The sequence below is a fragment of the Pseudophryne corroboree genome, chromosome 1, assembly GCF_028390025.1.
Source record: "Pseudophryne corroboree isolate aPseCor3 chromosome 1, aPseCor3.hap2, whole genome shotgun sequence".
Taxonomy (NCBI): domain Eukaryota; kingdom Metazoa; phylum Chordata; class Amphibia; order Anura; family Myobatrachidae; genus Pseudophryne; species Pseudophryne corroboree.
Genome location: NC_086444.1, coordinates 173,549,145 through 173,566,110, shown reverse-complemented (window position 1 = coordinate 173,566,110; position 16,966 = coordinate 173,549,145). Strand labels below are relative to the sequence as shown.

At 47.6% G+C, this 16,966-nt stretch overlaps 1 protein-coding gene across 1 annotated transcript in view; it reads right to left on the bottom strand.

Annotated features, from left to right (window-relative positions):
• Positions 1 to 11,227: 11,227 nt before the first annotated feature.
• CCDC125 (coiled-coil domain containing 125) overlaps positions 11,228 to 16,966 on the bottom strand; it is a 112,961-nt gene continuing 107,222 nt past the window's right edge. Inside the window, exon 12 of the mRNA XM_063963905.1 lies at positions 11,228 to 11,785. Within this exon, the coding sequence (XP_063819975.1) occupies positions 11,429 to 11,785 (357 nt within the window). The 3' untranslated portion in view covers positions 11,228 to 11,428. The remainder of the gene's footprint in view (positions 11,786 to 16,966) is intronic.

Here is a 16,966-nt window from a genome sequence, read left to right as displayed (position 1 = left end):
CATCAAGACCTTCAGCGGGTGAGGGAGAGGGTGGGTGAGGCCGAAACCCGAATCTCCAATGTCGAGGATTCTCTCACCCCGTTGGGACGACGTACTGATGCTTTGGAGTCTCAGATGACTGATGTGCGCAAAAAGCTAACGGATATGGAGGGACGCTTACGGCGCAATAATGTCCGCTTCATTGGTTTGCCTGAGAAGGAGGAGGGCTCATCTCCTGAAGAATTTCTAGAAAAATGGCTCAGGGATGCATTTGGGTCTGAAGAATTTTCACCTCACTTCACAATAGAACGAGCCCATAGAGTTCCGATGCGCCCATTACCTCCGGGGGCCCCGCCTCGTACCTTCATCGCTAAATTCCTCCACTTCCGTGACCGAGACACTGTTCTGAAACTGGCTCGCACGAAAGGCCCTTTAAAATGGAACGGGTCGCCAATATCGGTCTTCGCGGTGGAGGTGCAGAAGGATAGGGCTCAATTTCTGCCTGTTAAGAGAAGACTCCGTGAACTCGACCTGCCATACGCTATGCTCTTTCCATCGAGACTGCGAGTAGTGGCTGATGGTGAAACAAAAATTTTTGCGACTCCTCGTGAGGCGTTGATGTGGCTGGATAGACGCTTCCCGGCGGGACGGGCTCTTGCTGATCCTTGATTGTTTCCTGTGGCTCTAGATGCAAGAAATTTGCTGTGTCGGATATGATTATATGTATATTTACTGTGGGGCTGCAAGATAAGGAAATGTTTCACTATCTATGTGCTGTTCTTTCTGGATATGGGGGTGGGAGGAAGGATAATGTTTGCCTGTTCTTTCCTTTTCTCATTTAGGCCAATTATATTTCTGCTGCTGTGCAAAGGGGGGGGGGGGGGGGGATCTATGTGGTCCAACTATATCCGATAGCATTTTGTTCTTAAGTCCCGGAGGGAGACTTTATATGTTTCGCCCCTTTTTTTACTTTTTTTAGGGGTGATTTAGTTTAGTGGCTGAGAGTGGTTTTTTGTTTTGTTTCTCTCTTTTCTCAGGGCCATTATATTCTTGGCTCCACCCAGAATATAGCTTGCTGTGTGTTTTGGGTTTGAGTCAGTGTTCTGTTTTGGGATCCAGGTATGCTGCAAGTTGGGAGTAGTGTACAGGGTAGGGGGAAAGGGGATGTTAAAGGCTACGGTTATTTTTTGTATGGATGTTTTGGGATTGTATATGTGTGGATTACTAATCTATTCATTGAGCAATGGTGCCCTACGATTGCGTGCCGCGAGGGTGGATCTGGCTGGCTGCGGGCTGTAGCCCCTATTATCATTATGACTTCTTATGGCTGGACTTAGGATGTTATCATGGAATGTGCAGGGACTTAACTATAAGATTAAGCGATCTCTGGTGCTTAGACAAATTAAACAGTATGCCGCTGATGTAGTATGTCTTATGGAAACTCACCTGGTGGGCAGTAGGACCCTTTCCCTTAAGAGACCTTGGGTAGGTTGGGCATTCCATTCTATGCACACTTCTGCCTCTCGGGGGGTCTCTGTCCTTATAAAGAGGACCGTTCCCTTTGTGCTGGACTCTGTACAATCGGATCCATGGGGAAGATATGTGTTTTTAAAGTGTAGAATTCATTGTGCCCCTCTGCTTTTATTGTCCGTATATGTGCCTCCCCCATACTCCTCAGATGTCCTGAAAAAAGCTGCAGGGTTTATGGCCTTGTCACCTGGAACACCTGTAGTTTGTCTGGGGATTTCAATAATGTGTTAGATGTAGCGCTGGATAGATTCTCTACTACTCCCTCTGGTCCGCATTCTGGAAGAAATGGCTTTGCTGATGTTGTGTCGGGGTTGGGCCTGGTCGATCCCTGGAGACTGAGACATCCATCTGTTAAACAATATTCCTGGTTCTCACACTCCCACTCCTCGTTCTCTAGGATTGATCTGGCCCTCCTTTCGAGCGACCTGGTCCCTAGGGTTAGGGATAGTAAATATGAGACTAGAGGTATATCGGACCACTCCCCTTTAAACTTGGTCTTGGATTTTAACAGCTCCAGAGGCCAGGCTGTGTGGAAGTTCAATCCGTTCTGGCTCGTACATATGGGCGATGGCTCCGATCTGGTGGCTGCATGGCGGGAATTTTTTGAGATAAATAAAGCTGGGCAGTCTATTTCTATTTTATGGGATGCGTTTAAGGCCTTTTTGAGGGGAACCTTAATTAAAAGGGTGGCTAATTTAAAGTCCTTTTTTAGGCACCGGGAGTCCGAATTGGAGACCCTAAGTGTTGCTGCAGAAGCACAATACCTGCAGGATTGTTTGGACAGTTCCAAATCGGCATGGTTGTCGGCCCAGGGGGAGTGGAAGGATTATCTCATGGAAAAGACTCAGCATAGACTCCTTTTTTCCTATCATGCCTTTTATGCTTCTGGGGATAGGCCGGGATCATATTTAGCTTCTCTGGCACGGGGTGAGAGGTCTTCTAACATCGTGGCTGAAATAGAGGCCTCAGATGGTACCATTTTATTACTCCACAAATTGCATCGGAATTTGTGTCCTATTATAGGTGTCTGTATAGCTCTAAATTAGACTGTACCTCGATGCAATTAGATGACTATTTACAGACTATACAGGTCCCCTTGCTGACTTGTGAGGCACATGACTTCCTCGAGGCACCTATTTCGCCAGGGGAGATTGTGGCTGCTATCAAGGCCGCTCCCAATGGGAAGGCTTCGGGACTGGACGGTATACCGTCTGAGCTCTATAAATGTCATTTAGATTTTTTGTCCCCCAATTACTTGAGCTATACAATCAGATATTTGCACAGGAATCCCTTCCCCTGTCCATGGCGGAGGCATTGATTGTTGTCCTTCCTAAGCCTGACAAAGATCACAGGAAGGTTGATTCTTATCGACCTATCTCCCTTTTGCCCACCGACATTAAAATTCTGGCCAAGGTCCTGGCATGTAGACTGAATCAAGTCATTACGCAGCTTATACACCCCGATCAGACAGGGTTTATGCCCAATAAATCGACATCCATTAATCTCAGACGTTTATTTACCCATTTGCAGATCCCCCGTGAGGCACCCTCCTCCATAGTTGTATCATTAGACGCCACTAAGGCCTTTGATTCCGTGGAGTGGGAGTACTTGTGGAACATCATGCGTAAGTTTGGTATAGGCCCCAACTTTATTAAATTTGTTCGGTTGATGTATTCCTCTCCCTTGGCCAGAGTGGCGGTGAATGGCTTTGTATCACACTCCTTCCCTTTGTCTAGAGGTACACGTCAGGGGTGCCCACTGTCCCCTACCCTGTTTGCTATGGCCATTGAACCCCTTGCATGCCTTCTGCGGGCAAACTCTGAGATTTCTGGTTATAAAGTAGGCACCAGGGAGGAGAAAATAGCTCTGTATGCCGACGATATTCTACTGTTTGTGGATCGCTATGCTGAGTCTATGCCTAAGATATTAGAAATTATTAACAAGTTCGGGTGTTATTCTGGGCTCCTGATTAATTGGGAGAAATCCTCCATTATCCCGTTTCGAGGCGAGATCCCTGCCTCCGCATTGGTTGATCTCCCATTACGATGGGTGAACTCCTTTAAATATTTGGGCATTTGGGTATCTAATGACCCTCACAAATTTACCTCCCTCAATGTCACACCGCAAATAACTTATCTTCGCAGTAAAGTGAAGGTCTGGGGGAAATTGCCCCTAACGGTTACAGGGAGGGTTAACATGGTGAAAATGGTCTTTCAGCCCAAACTCCTGTATATCCTACAACAATCTCCTGTATACATCCCTCAGAAAACTTTTAAACATATAGATGGTCTGCTATCTTCATTAATTTGGGCTAGTAAACGGGCACGGTTGAAACTTGATACTTTGACCAGGTCAAAAACTTTAGGGGGTTTGGCTCTTCCCAACTTTCGTTTTTATTACTTTGCAGCACAATTAGCACATCTCTGGGAATGGGTTAATGACTCTGACAACTCGAGTCTGCACTCGCAGCTGGTACTACAGGAATACCCAGGTGGTTCCCCGTTGAGACTGCTTCTCTGTGGAAACGTCAAAATGTCATCACTACCACTCATAAAACAATATATTATTATTTGGAGGCTGGTGCACTCTATACTGCAAGGACATGGTATTGACCCTGACACTCCATTGGACAATAAAATAAGAATTTACTTACCGATAATTCTATTTCTCGTAGTCCGTAGTGGATGCTGGGGACTCCGTAAGGACCATGGGGAATAGCGGCTCCGCAGGAGACTGGGCACATCTAAAGAAAGCTTTAGGACTATGTGGTGTGCACTGGCTCCTCCCCCTATGACCCTCCTCCAAGCCTCAGTTAGGATACTGTGCCCGGACGAGCGTACACAATAAGGAAGGATTTTGAATCCCGGGTAAGACTCATACCAGCCACACCAATCACACCGTACAACTTGTGATCTGAACCCAGTTAACAGCATGATAACAGAGGAGCCTCTAGAAAAGATGGCTCACTACAGCAATAACCCGATTTTTTTGGTAACAATAACTATGTACCAGTATTGCAGACAATCCGCACTTGGGATGGGCGCCCAGCATCCACTACGGACTACGAGAAATAGAATTATCGGTAAGTAAATTCTTATTTTCTCTAACGTCCTAAGTGGATGCTGGGGACTCCGTAAGGACCATGGGGATTATACCAAAGCTCCCAAACGGGCGGGAGAATGCGGATGACTCTGCAGCACCAAATGAGAGAACTCCAGGTCCTCCTCAGCCAGGGTATCAATTTTGTAGAATTTTACAAACGTATTTGCTCCTGACCAAGTAGCTGCTCGGCAAAGTTGTAAAGCCGAGACCCCTCGGGCAGCCGCCCAAGATGAGCCCACCTTCCTTGTGGAGTGGGCATTTACAGATTTTTGGCTGTGGCAGGCCTGCCACCGAAAGTGCAAGCTGAATTGTACAACAAATCCAACGAGCAATAGTCTGCTTAGAAGCAGGAGCACCCAGCTTGTTGGGTGCATACAGGATAAACAGCGAGTCAGTTTTCCTGACTCCAGCCGTCCTGGAAACATATATTTTCAGGGCCCTGACAACGTCTAGCAACTTGGAGTCCTCCAAGTCCCTAGTAGCCGCAGGCACCACAATAGGTTGGTTCAGGTGAAACGCTGAAACCACCTTAGGGAGAAACTGAGGACGAGTCCTCAATTCCGCCCTGTCCGAATGGAAAATCAGATAAGGGCTTTTACAGGATAAAGCCGCCAATTCTGACACGCGCCTGGCCCAGGCCAGGGCCAACAGCATGACCACATTCCATGTGAGATATTTTAACTCCACAGATTTAAGTGGTTCAAACCCATGTGACTTTTGGAACCCCAAAAACTACATTGAGATTCCAAGTGCCACTGAAGGCACAAAAGGAGGCTGTATATGCAGTACCCCTTTTACAAACGTCTGAACTTCAGGAACTGAAGCTAGTTCTTTTTGGAAGAAAATTGACAGGGCCGAAATTTGAACCTTAATGGACCCCAATTTCAGGCCCATAGACACTCCTGTTTGCAGGAAATGTAGGAAACGACCCAGTTGAATTTCCTCCGTCGGGCCTTACTGGCCTCGCACCACGCACATATTTTCGCCAAATGCGGTGATAATGTTTTGCGGTTACATCCTTCCTGGCTTTGATCAGGATAGGGATGACTTCATCCGGAATGCCTTTTCAGGATCCGGCGTTCAACCGCCATGCCGTCAAACGCAGCCGCGGTAAGTCTTGGAACAGACAGGGTCCTTGCTGGAGCAGGTCTCTTCTTAGAGGTAGAGGCCACGGATCCTCCGTGAGCATCTCTTGAAATTCCGGTTACCAAGTCCTTCTTGGCCAATCCGGAGCCACGAATATAGTGCTTACTCCTCTCCATCTTATCAATCTCAGTACCTTGGGTATGAGAGGCAGAGGAGGGAACACATACACTGACTGGTACACCCACGGTGTTACCAGAACGTCTACAGCTATTGCCTGAGGGTCCCTTGACCTGGCGCAATACCTGTCGAGTTTTTCCCAACGGTTTATAATCATGTGGAAGACTTCTGGGTGAAGTCCCCACTCTCCCGGGTGGAGGTCGTGCTGAGGAAGTCTGCTTCCCAGTTGTCCACTCCCGGAATGAATACTGCTGACAGTGCTATCACATGATTTTCCGCCCAGCGAAGAATCCTTGCAGCTTCTGCCATTGCCCTCCTGCTTCTTGTGCCACCCTGTCTGTTTACGTGGGTGACTGCCGTGATGTTGTCCGACTGGATCAACACCGGCTGACCTTGAAGCAGAGGTCTTGCTAAGCTTAGAGCATTGTAAATGGCCCTTAGCTTCAGGATATTTATGTGAAGTGATGTCTCCAGACTTGACCATAAGCCCTGGATATTCCTTCCCTGTGTGACTGCTCCCCAGCCTCGCAGGCTGGCATCCGTGGTCACCAGGACCCAGTCCTGAATGCCGAATCTGCGGCCCTCTAGAAGATGAGCACTCTGCAACCACCACAGGAGAGACACCCTTGTCCTTGGTGACAGGGTTATCCGCTGATGCATCTGAAGATGCGACCCGGACCATTTGTCCAACAGGTCCCACTGGAAAGTTCTTGCGTGGAATCTGCCGAATGGGATTGCTTCGTAGGAAGCCACCATTTTACCCAGAACCCTCGTGCATTGATGCACTGAGACTTGGCTCGGTTTAGGAGGTTCCTGACTAGCTCGGATAACTCCCTGGCTTTCTCCTCCGGGAGAAAAGCCTTTTTCTGGACTGTGTCCAGGATCATCCCTAGGAACAGAAGACAAGTCGTCGGAACCAGCTGCAATTTTGGAATATTGAGAATCCAATCGTGCTGCCGCAACACTACCTGAAATAGTGCTACACCGACCTCCAACTGTTCCCTGGATCTTACCCTTATCAGGGAATCGTCCAAGTAAAGGATAACTAAAATTCCCTTCCTTCGAAGGAATATCATCATTTCGGCCATTACCTTGGTAAAGACCCGGGGTGCCGTGGACCATCCATACGGCAGCGTCTGAACTGATAGTGACAGTTCTGTACCATAAACCTGAGGTACCCTTGATGAGAAGGGTAAATTTTGACATGAAGGTAAGCATCCTTGATGTCCCGAGACATCATGTAGTCCCCTTCTTCCAGGTTCGCAATCACTGCTCTGAGTGACTCAATCTTGAATTTGAACCTCTGTATGTAAGTGTTCAAAGATTTTAGATTTAGAATCGGTCTCACCGAGCCGTCTGGCTTCGGTACCACAACAGTGTGGAATAATACCCCGTTCCCTGTTGCAGGAGGGGTACCTTGTTATCACCTGCTGGGAATACAGCTTGTGAATGGCTTCCAAAACAGTCTCCCTGTCAGAAGGAGACATTGGTAAAGCTGACTTTAGGAAACGGCGAGGGGGAGACGTCTCGAATTCTAATTTGTACCCCTGAGATATCACCTGAAGGATCCAGGGGTCTACTTGCGAGTGAGCCCACTGCGCGCTGAAATTCATTGAGACGGGCCCCCCACCGTGCCTGATTCTGCTTGTAAAGCCCCAGCGTCATACTGAGGGCTTGGCAGAGGCGGGAGAGGGTTTCTGTTCCTGGGAACTGGCTGATTTCTGCAGCCTTTTTCCTCTCCCTCTGTCACGGGGCAGAAATGAGGAATCTTTTGCCCGCTTGTCCACGAAAAGACTGCGCCTGATAATACGGCGCCTTCTCATGTTGAGAGGCGACCTGGGGTACAAACGTGGATTTCCCAGCTGTTGCCGTGGCCACCAGGTCTGAAAGACCGACCCCAAATAACTCCTCCCTTTAATAAGGCAATACTTCCAAATGCCGTTTGGAGTACGCATCACCTGACCACTGACGTGTCCATAACCCTCTACTGGTAGAAATGGACAACGCACTTAGACTTGATGCCAGTCGTCAAATATTCCGCTGTGCATCACGCATATATAGAAATGCATCTTTTAAATGCTCTATAGGCAATAATATACTGTCCCTATCTAGGGTATCAATATTTTCAGTCAGGGAATCCGACCACGCCAACCCAGCACTGCACATCCAGGCTGAGGCGATTGCTGGTCGCAGTATAACACCAGTATGTGTGTAAATACATTTTAGGATACCCTCCTGCTTTCTATCAGCAGGATCCTTAAGGGCGGCCATCTCAGGAGAGGGTAGAGCCCTTACAAGCGTGTGAGCGCTTTATCCCCCCTAGGGGGTGTTTCCCAACACACCCTAACCTCTGGCGGGAAAGGATATAATGCCAATAACATTTTAGAAATTATCAGTTGTTATCGGGGGAAAACCACGCATCATCACACACCTCATTTAATTTCTCAGATTCAGGAAAACTACAGGTAGTTTTTCCTCACCGAACATAATACCCCTTTTTGGTGGTACTCGTATTATCAGAAATGTGTAATAACATATTTTTTTTTTTTTTCATTGCCTCAATCATGTAACGTGTGGCCCTACTGGAAGTCACATTTGTCTCTTCACCGTCGACACTGGAGTCAGTATCCGTGTCGGCATCTATAACTGCCATCTGAGGTAACGGGCGCTTTAGAGCCCCTGACGGCCTATGAGACGTCTGGACAGGCACAAGCTGAGTAGCCGGCTGTCTCATGTCAACCACTGTCTTTTATACAGAGCTGACACTGTCATGTAATTCCTTCCAACAGTTCATCCACTCAGGTGTCGACCCCCTAGGGGGTGACATCACTATTACAGGCAATCTGCTCCGTCTCCACATCATTTTTCTCCTCATACATGTCGACACAAATGTACCGACATACAGCACACACACAGGGAATGCTCTGATAGAGGACAGGACCCCACTAGCCCTTTGGGGAGACAGAGGGAGAGTTTGCCAGCACACACCAGAGCGCTATATATATATATACACAGGGATAACCTTATATAAGTGTTTTTCCCCTTATAGCTGCTGTATCTTTAATACTGCGCGTAATTAGTGCCCCCCCTCTCTTTTATAACCCTTTCTGTAGTGTAGTGACTGCAGGGGAGAGACAGGGAGCTTCCCTCCAACGGAGCTGTGAGGGAAAATGGCGCCAGTGTGCTGAGGAGATAGGCTCCGCCCCATTATCGGCGGCCTTATCTCCCGTTTTTCTATGTATTTTGGCAGGGGTTAAATGCATCCATATAGCCCAGGAGCTATATGTGATGCATTCTTTTGCCATCCAAGGTGTTTATTATTGCGTCTCAGGGCGCTCCCCCCAGCGCCCTGCACCCTCAGTGACCGGAGTGTGAAGTGTGCTGAGAGCAATGGCGCACAGCTGCAGTGCTGTGCGCTACCTTGTTGAAGACAGGACGTCTTCTGCCGCCGATTTTCCGGACCTCTTCTGCCTTCTGGCTCTGTAAGGGGGCCGGCGGCGCGGCTCTGGGACCCATCCAGGCTGGGCCTGTGATCGTCCCTCTGGAGCTAATGTCCAGTAGCCTAAGAAGCCCAATCCACTCTGCACGCAGGTGAGTTCGCTTCTTCTCCCCTTAGTCCCTCGATGCAGTGAGCCTGTTGCCAGCAGGTCTCACTGAAAATAAAAAACCTAAACTAAAACTTTCACTAAGAAGCTCAGGAGAGCCCCTAGTGTGCACCCGTCTCGTTCGGGCACAGAGATCTAACTGAGGCTTGGAGGAGGGTCATAGGGGGAGGAGCCAGTGCACACCACATAGTCCTAAAGCTTTCTTTAGATGTGCCCAGTCTCCTGCGGAGCCGCTATTCCCCATGGTCCTTACGGAGTCCCCAGCATCCACTTAGGACGTTAGAGAAATACGGATTGCCCGAGTTGTGTCAGCTTCAAATCAGGGGGGTATGGGAGCCTTGGAGAGTGTTTTCATTGGGACACTTATACACTGATGGGGTTTTTAGATCCTTTCAGAAGCTTCAACATGAATTTAATGTCCCCTCTGCATATTTTTTTCGCTTCCTCCAATTGCGACATGCTATGTCTGCCCAATTCCCGGATGGCCCTCCGGCTCTTACTGATTCCCCGGTTAAATTACTATTGCAAACGGTGGGACCTGGACATTTAGTCTCCAAAATATACGGCCGTTTACTTCAAATGCATCATATAGACCCCCTTGTCTCCCTCAAGACTAAGTGGGAGTCTGATTTGGGTCCATTGTCGGATGACATATGGGAGGGTGCTCTGGGATCTTGTCGTTTTTCAACTTCATCTGTCCGATATCAGCAAATTCAATTGTTCGTATTACATAGGGTATATATGACCCCAGTGAGGCTGTCGCACATAGGGGGATTCCATAGCTCAAAATGTCCCAAGTGTGGTAGTCTGGGAGCAGACTTTTGGCATATGCTCTGGCTATGTCCAATGGTGTCGGTTTTTTGGGAGGAGGTTATGCGTGCTATAGTTGATACGAGTGTCCCTTCCTCCATACTTACACCTATCACTTGTGTATTAGCGGCTATAGATGAGGAGGTTCTGGATCCACCCGGTCGACGCTATGTTGTGAACCTCTGTGCTTTAGCCAAGGTTTGCATAGCCAGACTGTGGTTGGCTAATGAAGCCCCGGCCCACAATCCTGGATTTCTCTGGTTAACACTTCTGTTACACATGAAAAATTTGTATTTCTGGCCAGGAATGCGGAAAAAAAGTTTATTGCTATATGGGGAAAGTGGATGAGTTCTCACTACTTCACAGATAAGCACTGTTGAGCCTTAGAATTATCTAACTAACTGTTCTGCGGGCCTTCTGTGGGAGGTTTGTGGGGTGTGTGGCCCGCAGCCGGCCGGGTTCATATGAAGGTTAACACCGTAGTAACGTGGTGCGCTGTGTAAAATATATAGAAATGTTATGTCACCAATGCTCTTCTATTGTCTGACTTAGACTGGGACCCATGTCCGCACGTCCCGCTCTGCTCTTTATGTACAACCGTAAGACTGTTGCTGATTTTAATGTTTTTTTTTGTTTTTGTTTTTATTTGTTTTATTTTAGTTTGTTTTGTATTGCCTTTTGCACTGTTTAATTGTAAAATCAATTTAAAATCCAATAAAAATTTATTGAATTGAAAAAAAAAAATTTTTTACTATCCCTTTCACACGCAGGTAATGCATACGCTGGTAGGTCTTGTTGTGAATTTAACTTACATTAATCTTGTAGTGTAAATGCATACATTTTTGACGCTCTTTGAACACTTTCAAACATGTACTGTAGTGAAAAGTCGCAAGGGATGTGATCATATCACAATGGTAACTTTAACAAATACAATGGGAGTCTGTAAAACAATGTTTATGAATTAAAATTTTGTAACATAAAATGTACCAGAGGTTTCATACTGGCCTGTTAAATGATGAAAGTCCCTTTGAGTTTTCAATCGATCTTGTCTTCACCAGGCAATAGTTCAAAAGTTTTATATTTAAAATTCTAAATATTAGTAACCACTATAAAACATATAATTATACATATTTTAAACATCATGTCTGATGCTCTTCTGCATCCTCGGGGTGAGTCCCTGGGTGTGTAGTCGTCCTTTTTGCATTTTCATTTTGAGGATATACATCCTTAAGCAGCAAAGAAAAGGAGGATTCAATAACCCTAAGTGACCCTTGCTGTGGAGTAATGTTGTCCTCTATGGGAGTGTTTGTTAGGGAGGGGCAGGAGACAGTTTGTCTGGTCTCGGAAAAGTTGTGCTGATTCCCAATCACAGGAGATTCTGTCCCAGAATGACTTCTCCCATCTGCTCTGGAGGGTTCCACCTTGTCTTCTATGGTCCGTGCAAGCATGTAGCTTACCTTCCTTTGATGAGCCAAAGCCTCCTCTTTGTCATTCAGCTGCAAAACCAATCCATACAAGCATCAGTATTGAACATTCTCCATTTTAGTAGTGCTTTTTCTCCAAGTAAATAAAAAATAGTTGCTGAAGTAACAAATTTGCTTGATATAAATTCTAAAGTGAGTACAAGTCTAAATGCAATGTATAGTATTCACACAAAAATTATATGTACCACATATACATGCCGTTCAGATTCAGGGGGTTATATTATAGGTTCCGATTTTATCTACCCTGCGAGATTTCAGCAAGATTACAGCTAAATTTAAAACAGCAATCAGCTTTAAAGTTGGTGTTTTATACGATTGCTGCTTTAAATTTGGAGGCAATCTAGCTGAAATCCCAGTTCTGTAAAACTGGAACCTATTACATCAGAGGTTCTCAAACTCGGTCCTCGGGGGCACACACAGTGCATGTTTTGCAGGTAACCCAGCAGGTGCACAGGTGTATTAATTACTCACTGACACATTTTAAAAGGTCCACAGGTGGAGCTAATTATTTCACTTGCGATTCTGTGAGGAGACCTGCAAAACATGCACTGTGTGTGCCCCCGAGGACCGAGTTTGAGAGCCTCTGTATTACATAATGCCATAACGCTACAGGCCAGGCGTATTCAGCATGGCCCTCCAGCTGCTGTGGAACTATACAACCCAGCATGCCTTACAACAGTTCTGCTATTAGGGCGTGCTAAAACTATCAGGGCATGCTGCGATGCTTTTTTATTCTATTGTTAATAGCAACCGTTGTAATTCTGTTTAGCACTCTGCTGGTAGGCAGGTAGGGCCATTCTGTGCGCTCCTCTTGCTGTTCCTGCCCTTGTGCTCCAGTGGTCCCCAGGGAAGAGGCTCCCAGCTACGTACCTGTGGAACTGTGAGTGGCCTAAAGCGCCATGAGTACTCACGTGTGCATGCTAGGACCACAGTTCTGGGGGCCACGGCTGGAACAGCGTTAGCCACGTCTCCCTCAGTGACTGAGATGTGACTCACTGCAGCCCTGGCCACTTTGTGGCCTACTTCCCAGTGGCTGCAAGTGGTGCCATCATGGTGCCGTCCTGAGCAAGACACTAGGGGAGGAGCTAGACATGCAGCTCCTCTCTGGCACCTCAGAGCAGCAGGCACTCTAGCAAACCCGCTATGGTGCAGTGGGCAGGCAGTGTGCAGCGCTCAGAAACTTGGGGCCTGATTCAGAGATGTATGCTAATGCAGCCTCAGCTGCGAATGTGTATGCAGTGACTGAGAAAAAATATGCAAATGCTCCAGCTCTGGATTTGTATTGTGACACCACTGGAGGCTTTACCCAGCGACTGCGTCCAAAGCTGAGCAGCTCTTTAATTAAATGACAAGTGTGACCCTGTTCAGGTGCATATCATACATAGTGCAAACAAATTACTCCTTTTTTCAAATATGTTGCTGTAGTTCTATAGTGGCTTATTATGTGTGTTTTGCAAGCACTATAAGGGGTAAATTCAGTTTGCCATGAAGGGGCCACATTGCCATTGCAACGGCATGGAAACAACACTTTATCTCGCCCTCTAGTGGCGGGTTTACGTACGCAGCCCTGTGAGCTGCAAATACAAATCAGTGAGTCCACAGCTACATAAGTGCTGCATATAACCCACGCGGACTCATGGGGAGAGTCTAACTGAATCTAACCCCTGAATGTTCCCGTCACACATTTATAGTGTCGCCATACTTACTGCTGCTATTACTAGTGTTTTGTAAGTTTTCGTATATAATAAAAGTTTGTCTGCTGGTATACCCATTCTCCAATACCACAATGTGCCTCATTCTCATTCTACAATGTCACCACCCAATCTTTCCCTTGTATCAATGGCAACCTTGGTTCTTATTTACTGTACCCCGTGCAATGACTCCATCGTTGCTATATGATGGCAGAGTGGAAGAGCAGAGCTAAGCTTTTTCTTCTAGGGGGTGGCATTTATTACAGTGCTGGCCCCTACTTTTGTAATATAACTTATTTTAAGCATTATATTACTGCACACTGGGGCTGTATAAATAGGAATTTAATACCTAGCGGTAATTCCTTTTCTCGTAGTCCATAGTGGATACTGGGGAATCAGATATTACCATGGGGTATAGAACATGTCCACTGGAGCCTGGCACTTTAAGAAATGAATAGTGTGGGCGTGGCCTGACGGGCAGACTGACAGGCAATGCAAGACCAGAGCTCCCGGACTCTACCTGTTCAAAATAGCTCAGGGCAGGCTTCTAACCTGGGCTACAACGCACAAACCGGCTGTCAACCCCTCTGAGAACCGGGAGGTCACCGGGGATTGAGATCACGGAGCCGGGGGACCCCCCTGGGCCCCTGCGGGTTTGCGGCCTCTTCCCATTCCTAAAGCCGGAGACTCGGCCCCATCCCTGCACCCTCGCTACCTGCTATCGTTGGTGGGTGAGTGTGAGCGGCCGCGGGAAGTCCCAGTCTTTGAGCAGCCGCAGCTCAATGTGCCCTGTGACTCACCCAGCAGGGGGGCTGGTGTCTGCACTGCTGCACTACCGGCGGGGACCTGCTTCGGGCTGCGGCCGCGATCAGTGTCCTTCAGCTGCCATACCCCGCTGTACGTTGCTGCCCCTGGCTTCCCTTCCTTCCAACGTTGGCGCTGTCCACAGCTGACTTCCCCGCTGCCTTGCTTGCCCAATCTTGTGGCTCCCTGAGGCCAGTGACTGGAGCTCCTGTCCCGCCCACTATTTTGGATCTGGCTTCAGGCCCTGCAAGAAATGGGAGTGCTGTGCCATTGCCTCGTGTGGAGGCCAACTTTGAGATTGTCTGTTGCCCCTTTATATTTGCTGGGCTCTGTAGTGCCAAAGCGCTGGTTTGCTGCTGCTACTGCTGCGTCACTGGTGACTAAGGCAGTGGAGCTGCTGATAGGGCTGTACGCTACATCCTGGGGCAGATTTCATTAAACTGCCCAGCTGGGACATGACCTGGCAATCATAGCAGGCATGCATGCAGGGTCAGTGCTCTCCTCCTGTACCCACCAGATCTTTTGCTGCTGGCAGGCAAGGGTTGGAAACTCTGGAGTCCTGCAGTAGGCCACCCTATTGCTTCCTCACCCTTCTGCTGCTGTGTCCAGGGCCCAGCCTCTGCTGCTCCACTCCTGGCCTGATACCCATCGTATGACTCCATGCCCTTCTGGGCCCTTCGCAACGCAGGTTGGTGCCTGGCTCCCCCTTGTTTGGCGGCCGCTGCTGGGTTGTAGCACTCGCTCTGTCCATATGTTGTTTCTGTGATCTGCCTTCTCCACACCCATGAGACCTCTACATTGTTACCTGATCTAGTACCCCACGACCACCCACATTTGGTCCTTCTGCTGCTGTTTAGTGCTGCGCTCCTCTGGAATCCACTATGCCTCCTAAACGAGCCAAGATTTCCGCACTTGCTCCTCCTATTAAATTTGTGTCCAACTGTACTCCTGAACCGGTGTCAGTTGGGAAGGATTGGTATGTTGTCTACCTCCACTGTTGCCTCTTCACCACGTCCCGTACCTGGAACTGACCCTTCTGATGATGCCCCCCTTACGGTCCGCATGCTACATCAGATGCTTCAGGCTCTACGGACGGACCTCACTGCTGACCTTCAATCTTCCATTACCCAACTCACTGGTGAGGTGACAAGTGTTGGCATCCGTACCAATAACCTGGAGGATAAAGTGCAGGAGTTGGTTTCCTCTCATAATGACCTTCTCACCTCCCATAATTCCGTCTTGGCGGAGCTTTTAGCAGTTAAGGACAAGCTTGCCGACCTAGAGGACAGGTCCAGGCGGACAACATCAAGATTAGAGGTGTCCCAGAAACGGTGTCTGCTGTTGAACTTCAGGACTTTGCCTTGTCCTCTCTTTAAAAAATTGCTAGTCAGTGGAGGCCTGGGATTTGTTGATTGACCAAATTCACCACCTTCCCAAACCTCGCTCTGCTCCCAGCAGCTCTCCTCGAGATACCCTATTGCGTGTTCATTTCTTTCACGTTAAAGAGGATATTCTCAAGACCGCCTGTTTTGCAGAAGATACGGATGTCTTAGATAACCTACAACTCTTCCCGGATCTCTCAGTCCATAACATAAAACAAGCGCAGATCTTTACAGCCTATCATGAAAGCGCTCCGTGATCATGATATACAATATCGATGGGGTCAAATTGCTGGTGCGGAAAGATGGCTCCACCTTTGTAATCTCATCTCTGGACGCCGGTGTCAAACTCCTGACGGACTGGAACATTCCCGTCTCGACCCCTTCATATTCTCGGGGTCCTCCTCTTCAGTCGGATTGGTCCAAAGTGGGCTGATGGAACTTTGACCCATTGCTTTGGTGCTATCTGGATACTTGCTGACTGAGCCAGAGTCGTCTTGTGCTGGGTCCTTAATCATCCATTGGTCTCACTGACTTTCTTTGTTTTTGGCTTGACCCCTGCTTGAGATGCCGCCTTCTCCTGGACTTCTGCTACAGTGCTTTCCATCTCAGCGCTGGGTCCTGCCGCCTTGTCCGCAAGTATCATTTGACTATAGACTCTGTATTTGATATGCTTAATATGTTCTCATGCCTAGCTTTTTTAGGGTCTTTCTATAGTTATGTCGATTCCTATAGTTTGTACACTGCTTTAGGTGTATTACCGCATATGTCGGCTTTTTTGTGTGTTGCATCGTTTTCTTCGTTCTGTCTTATACAAGGTTTCATGGGTGGAGTTTGCGATGGCCCACCCTCACAAGTTAACTATGTTGTCGTGTCTGTTTTCTGCAACAACTACTGTGCCCCGATATACTGGGCCTTTTGTTTTTTTTCCCTTTTCCCTATATTTTTTCTTCCTTTTCCCTGTTTTTCTCTATCCCTTCCTTCAGTTTTTTGTGACAGGTACGCCCACAGCATCTCTGTATTCTCATCTCCTCACATTTTTTAATGGTTAAAGTTCTCACTCATAGGGGGAGATTCAAATGTTTGAAAAAGTCGGTTGGGTGTCTGTTTTTTCCTATCTAATAGACAGGAAAAAACAGACACCCAACTGACTTTTCAAACATTTGAATCTCCTCCTTAATGTCAAAGGTCTTAACTCCCCACATAAACGACGATTGGCCCTTTCTATATTCCACCACTATAGATATATATTGTGGCCCTTCAGGAGACGCATTTCTCCTCCTCAGCACCCCGTTTTTCATGACATAGATACCCTATGT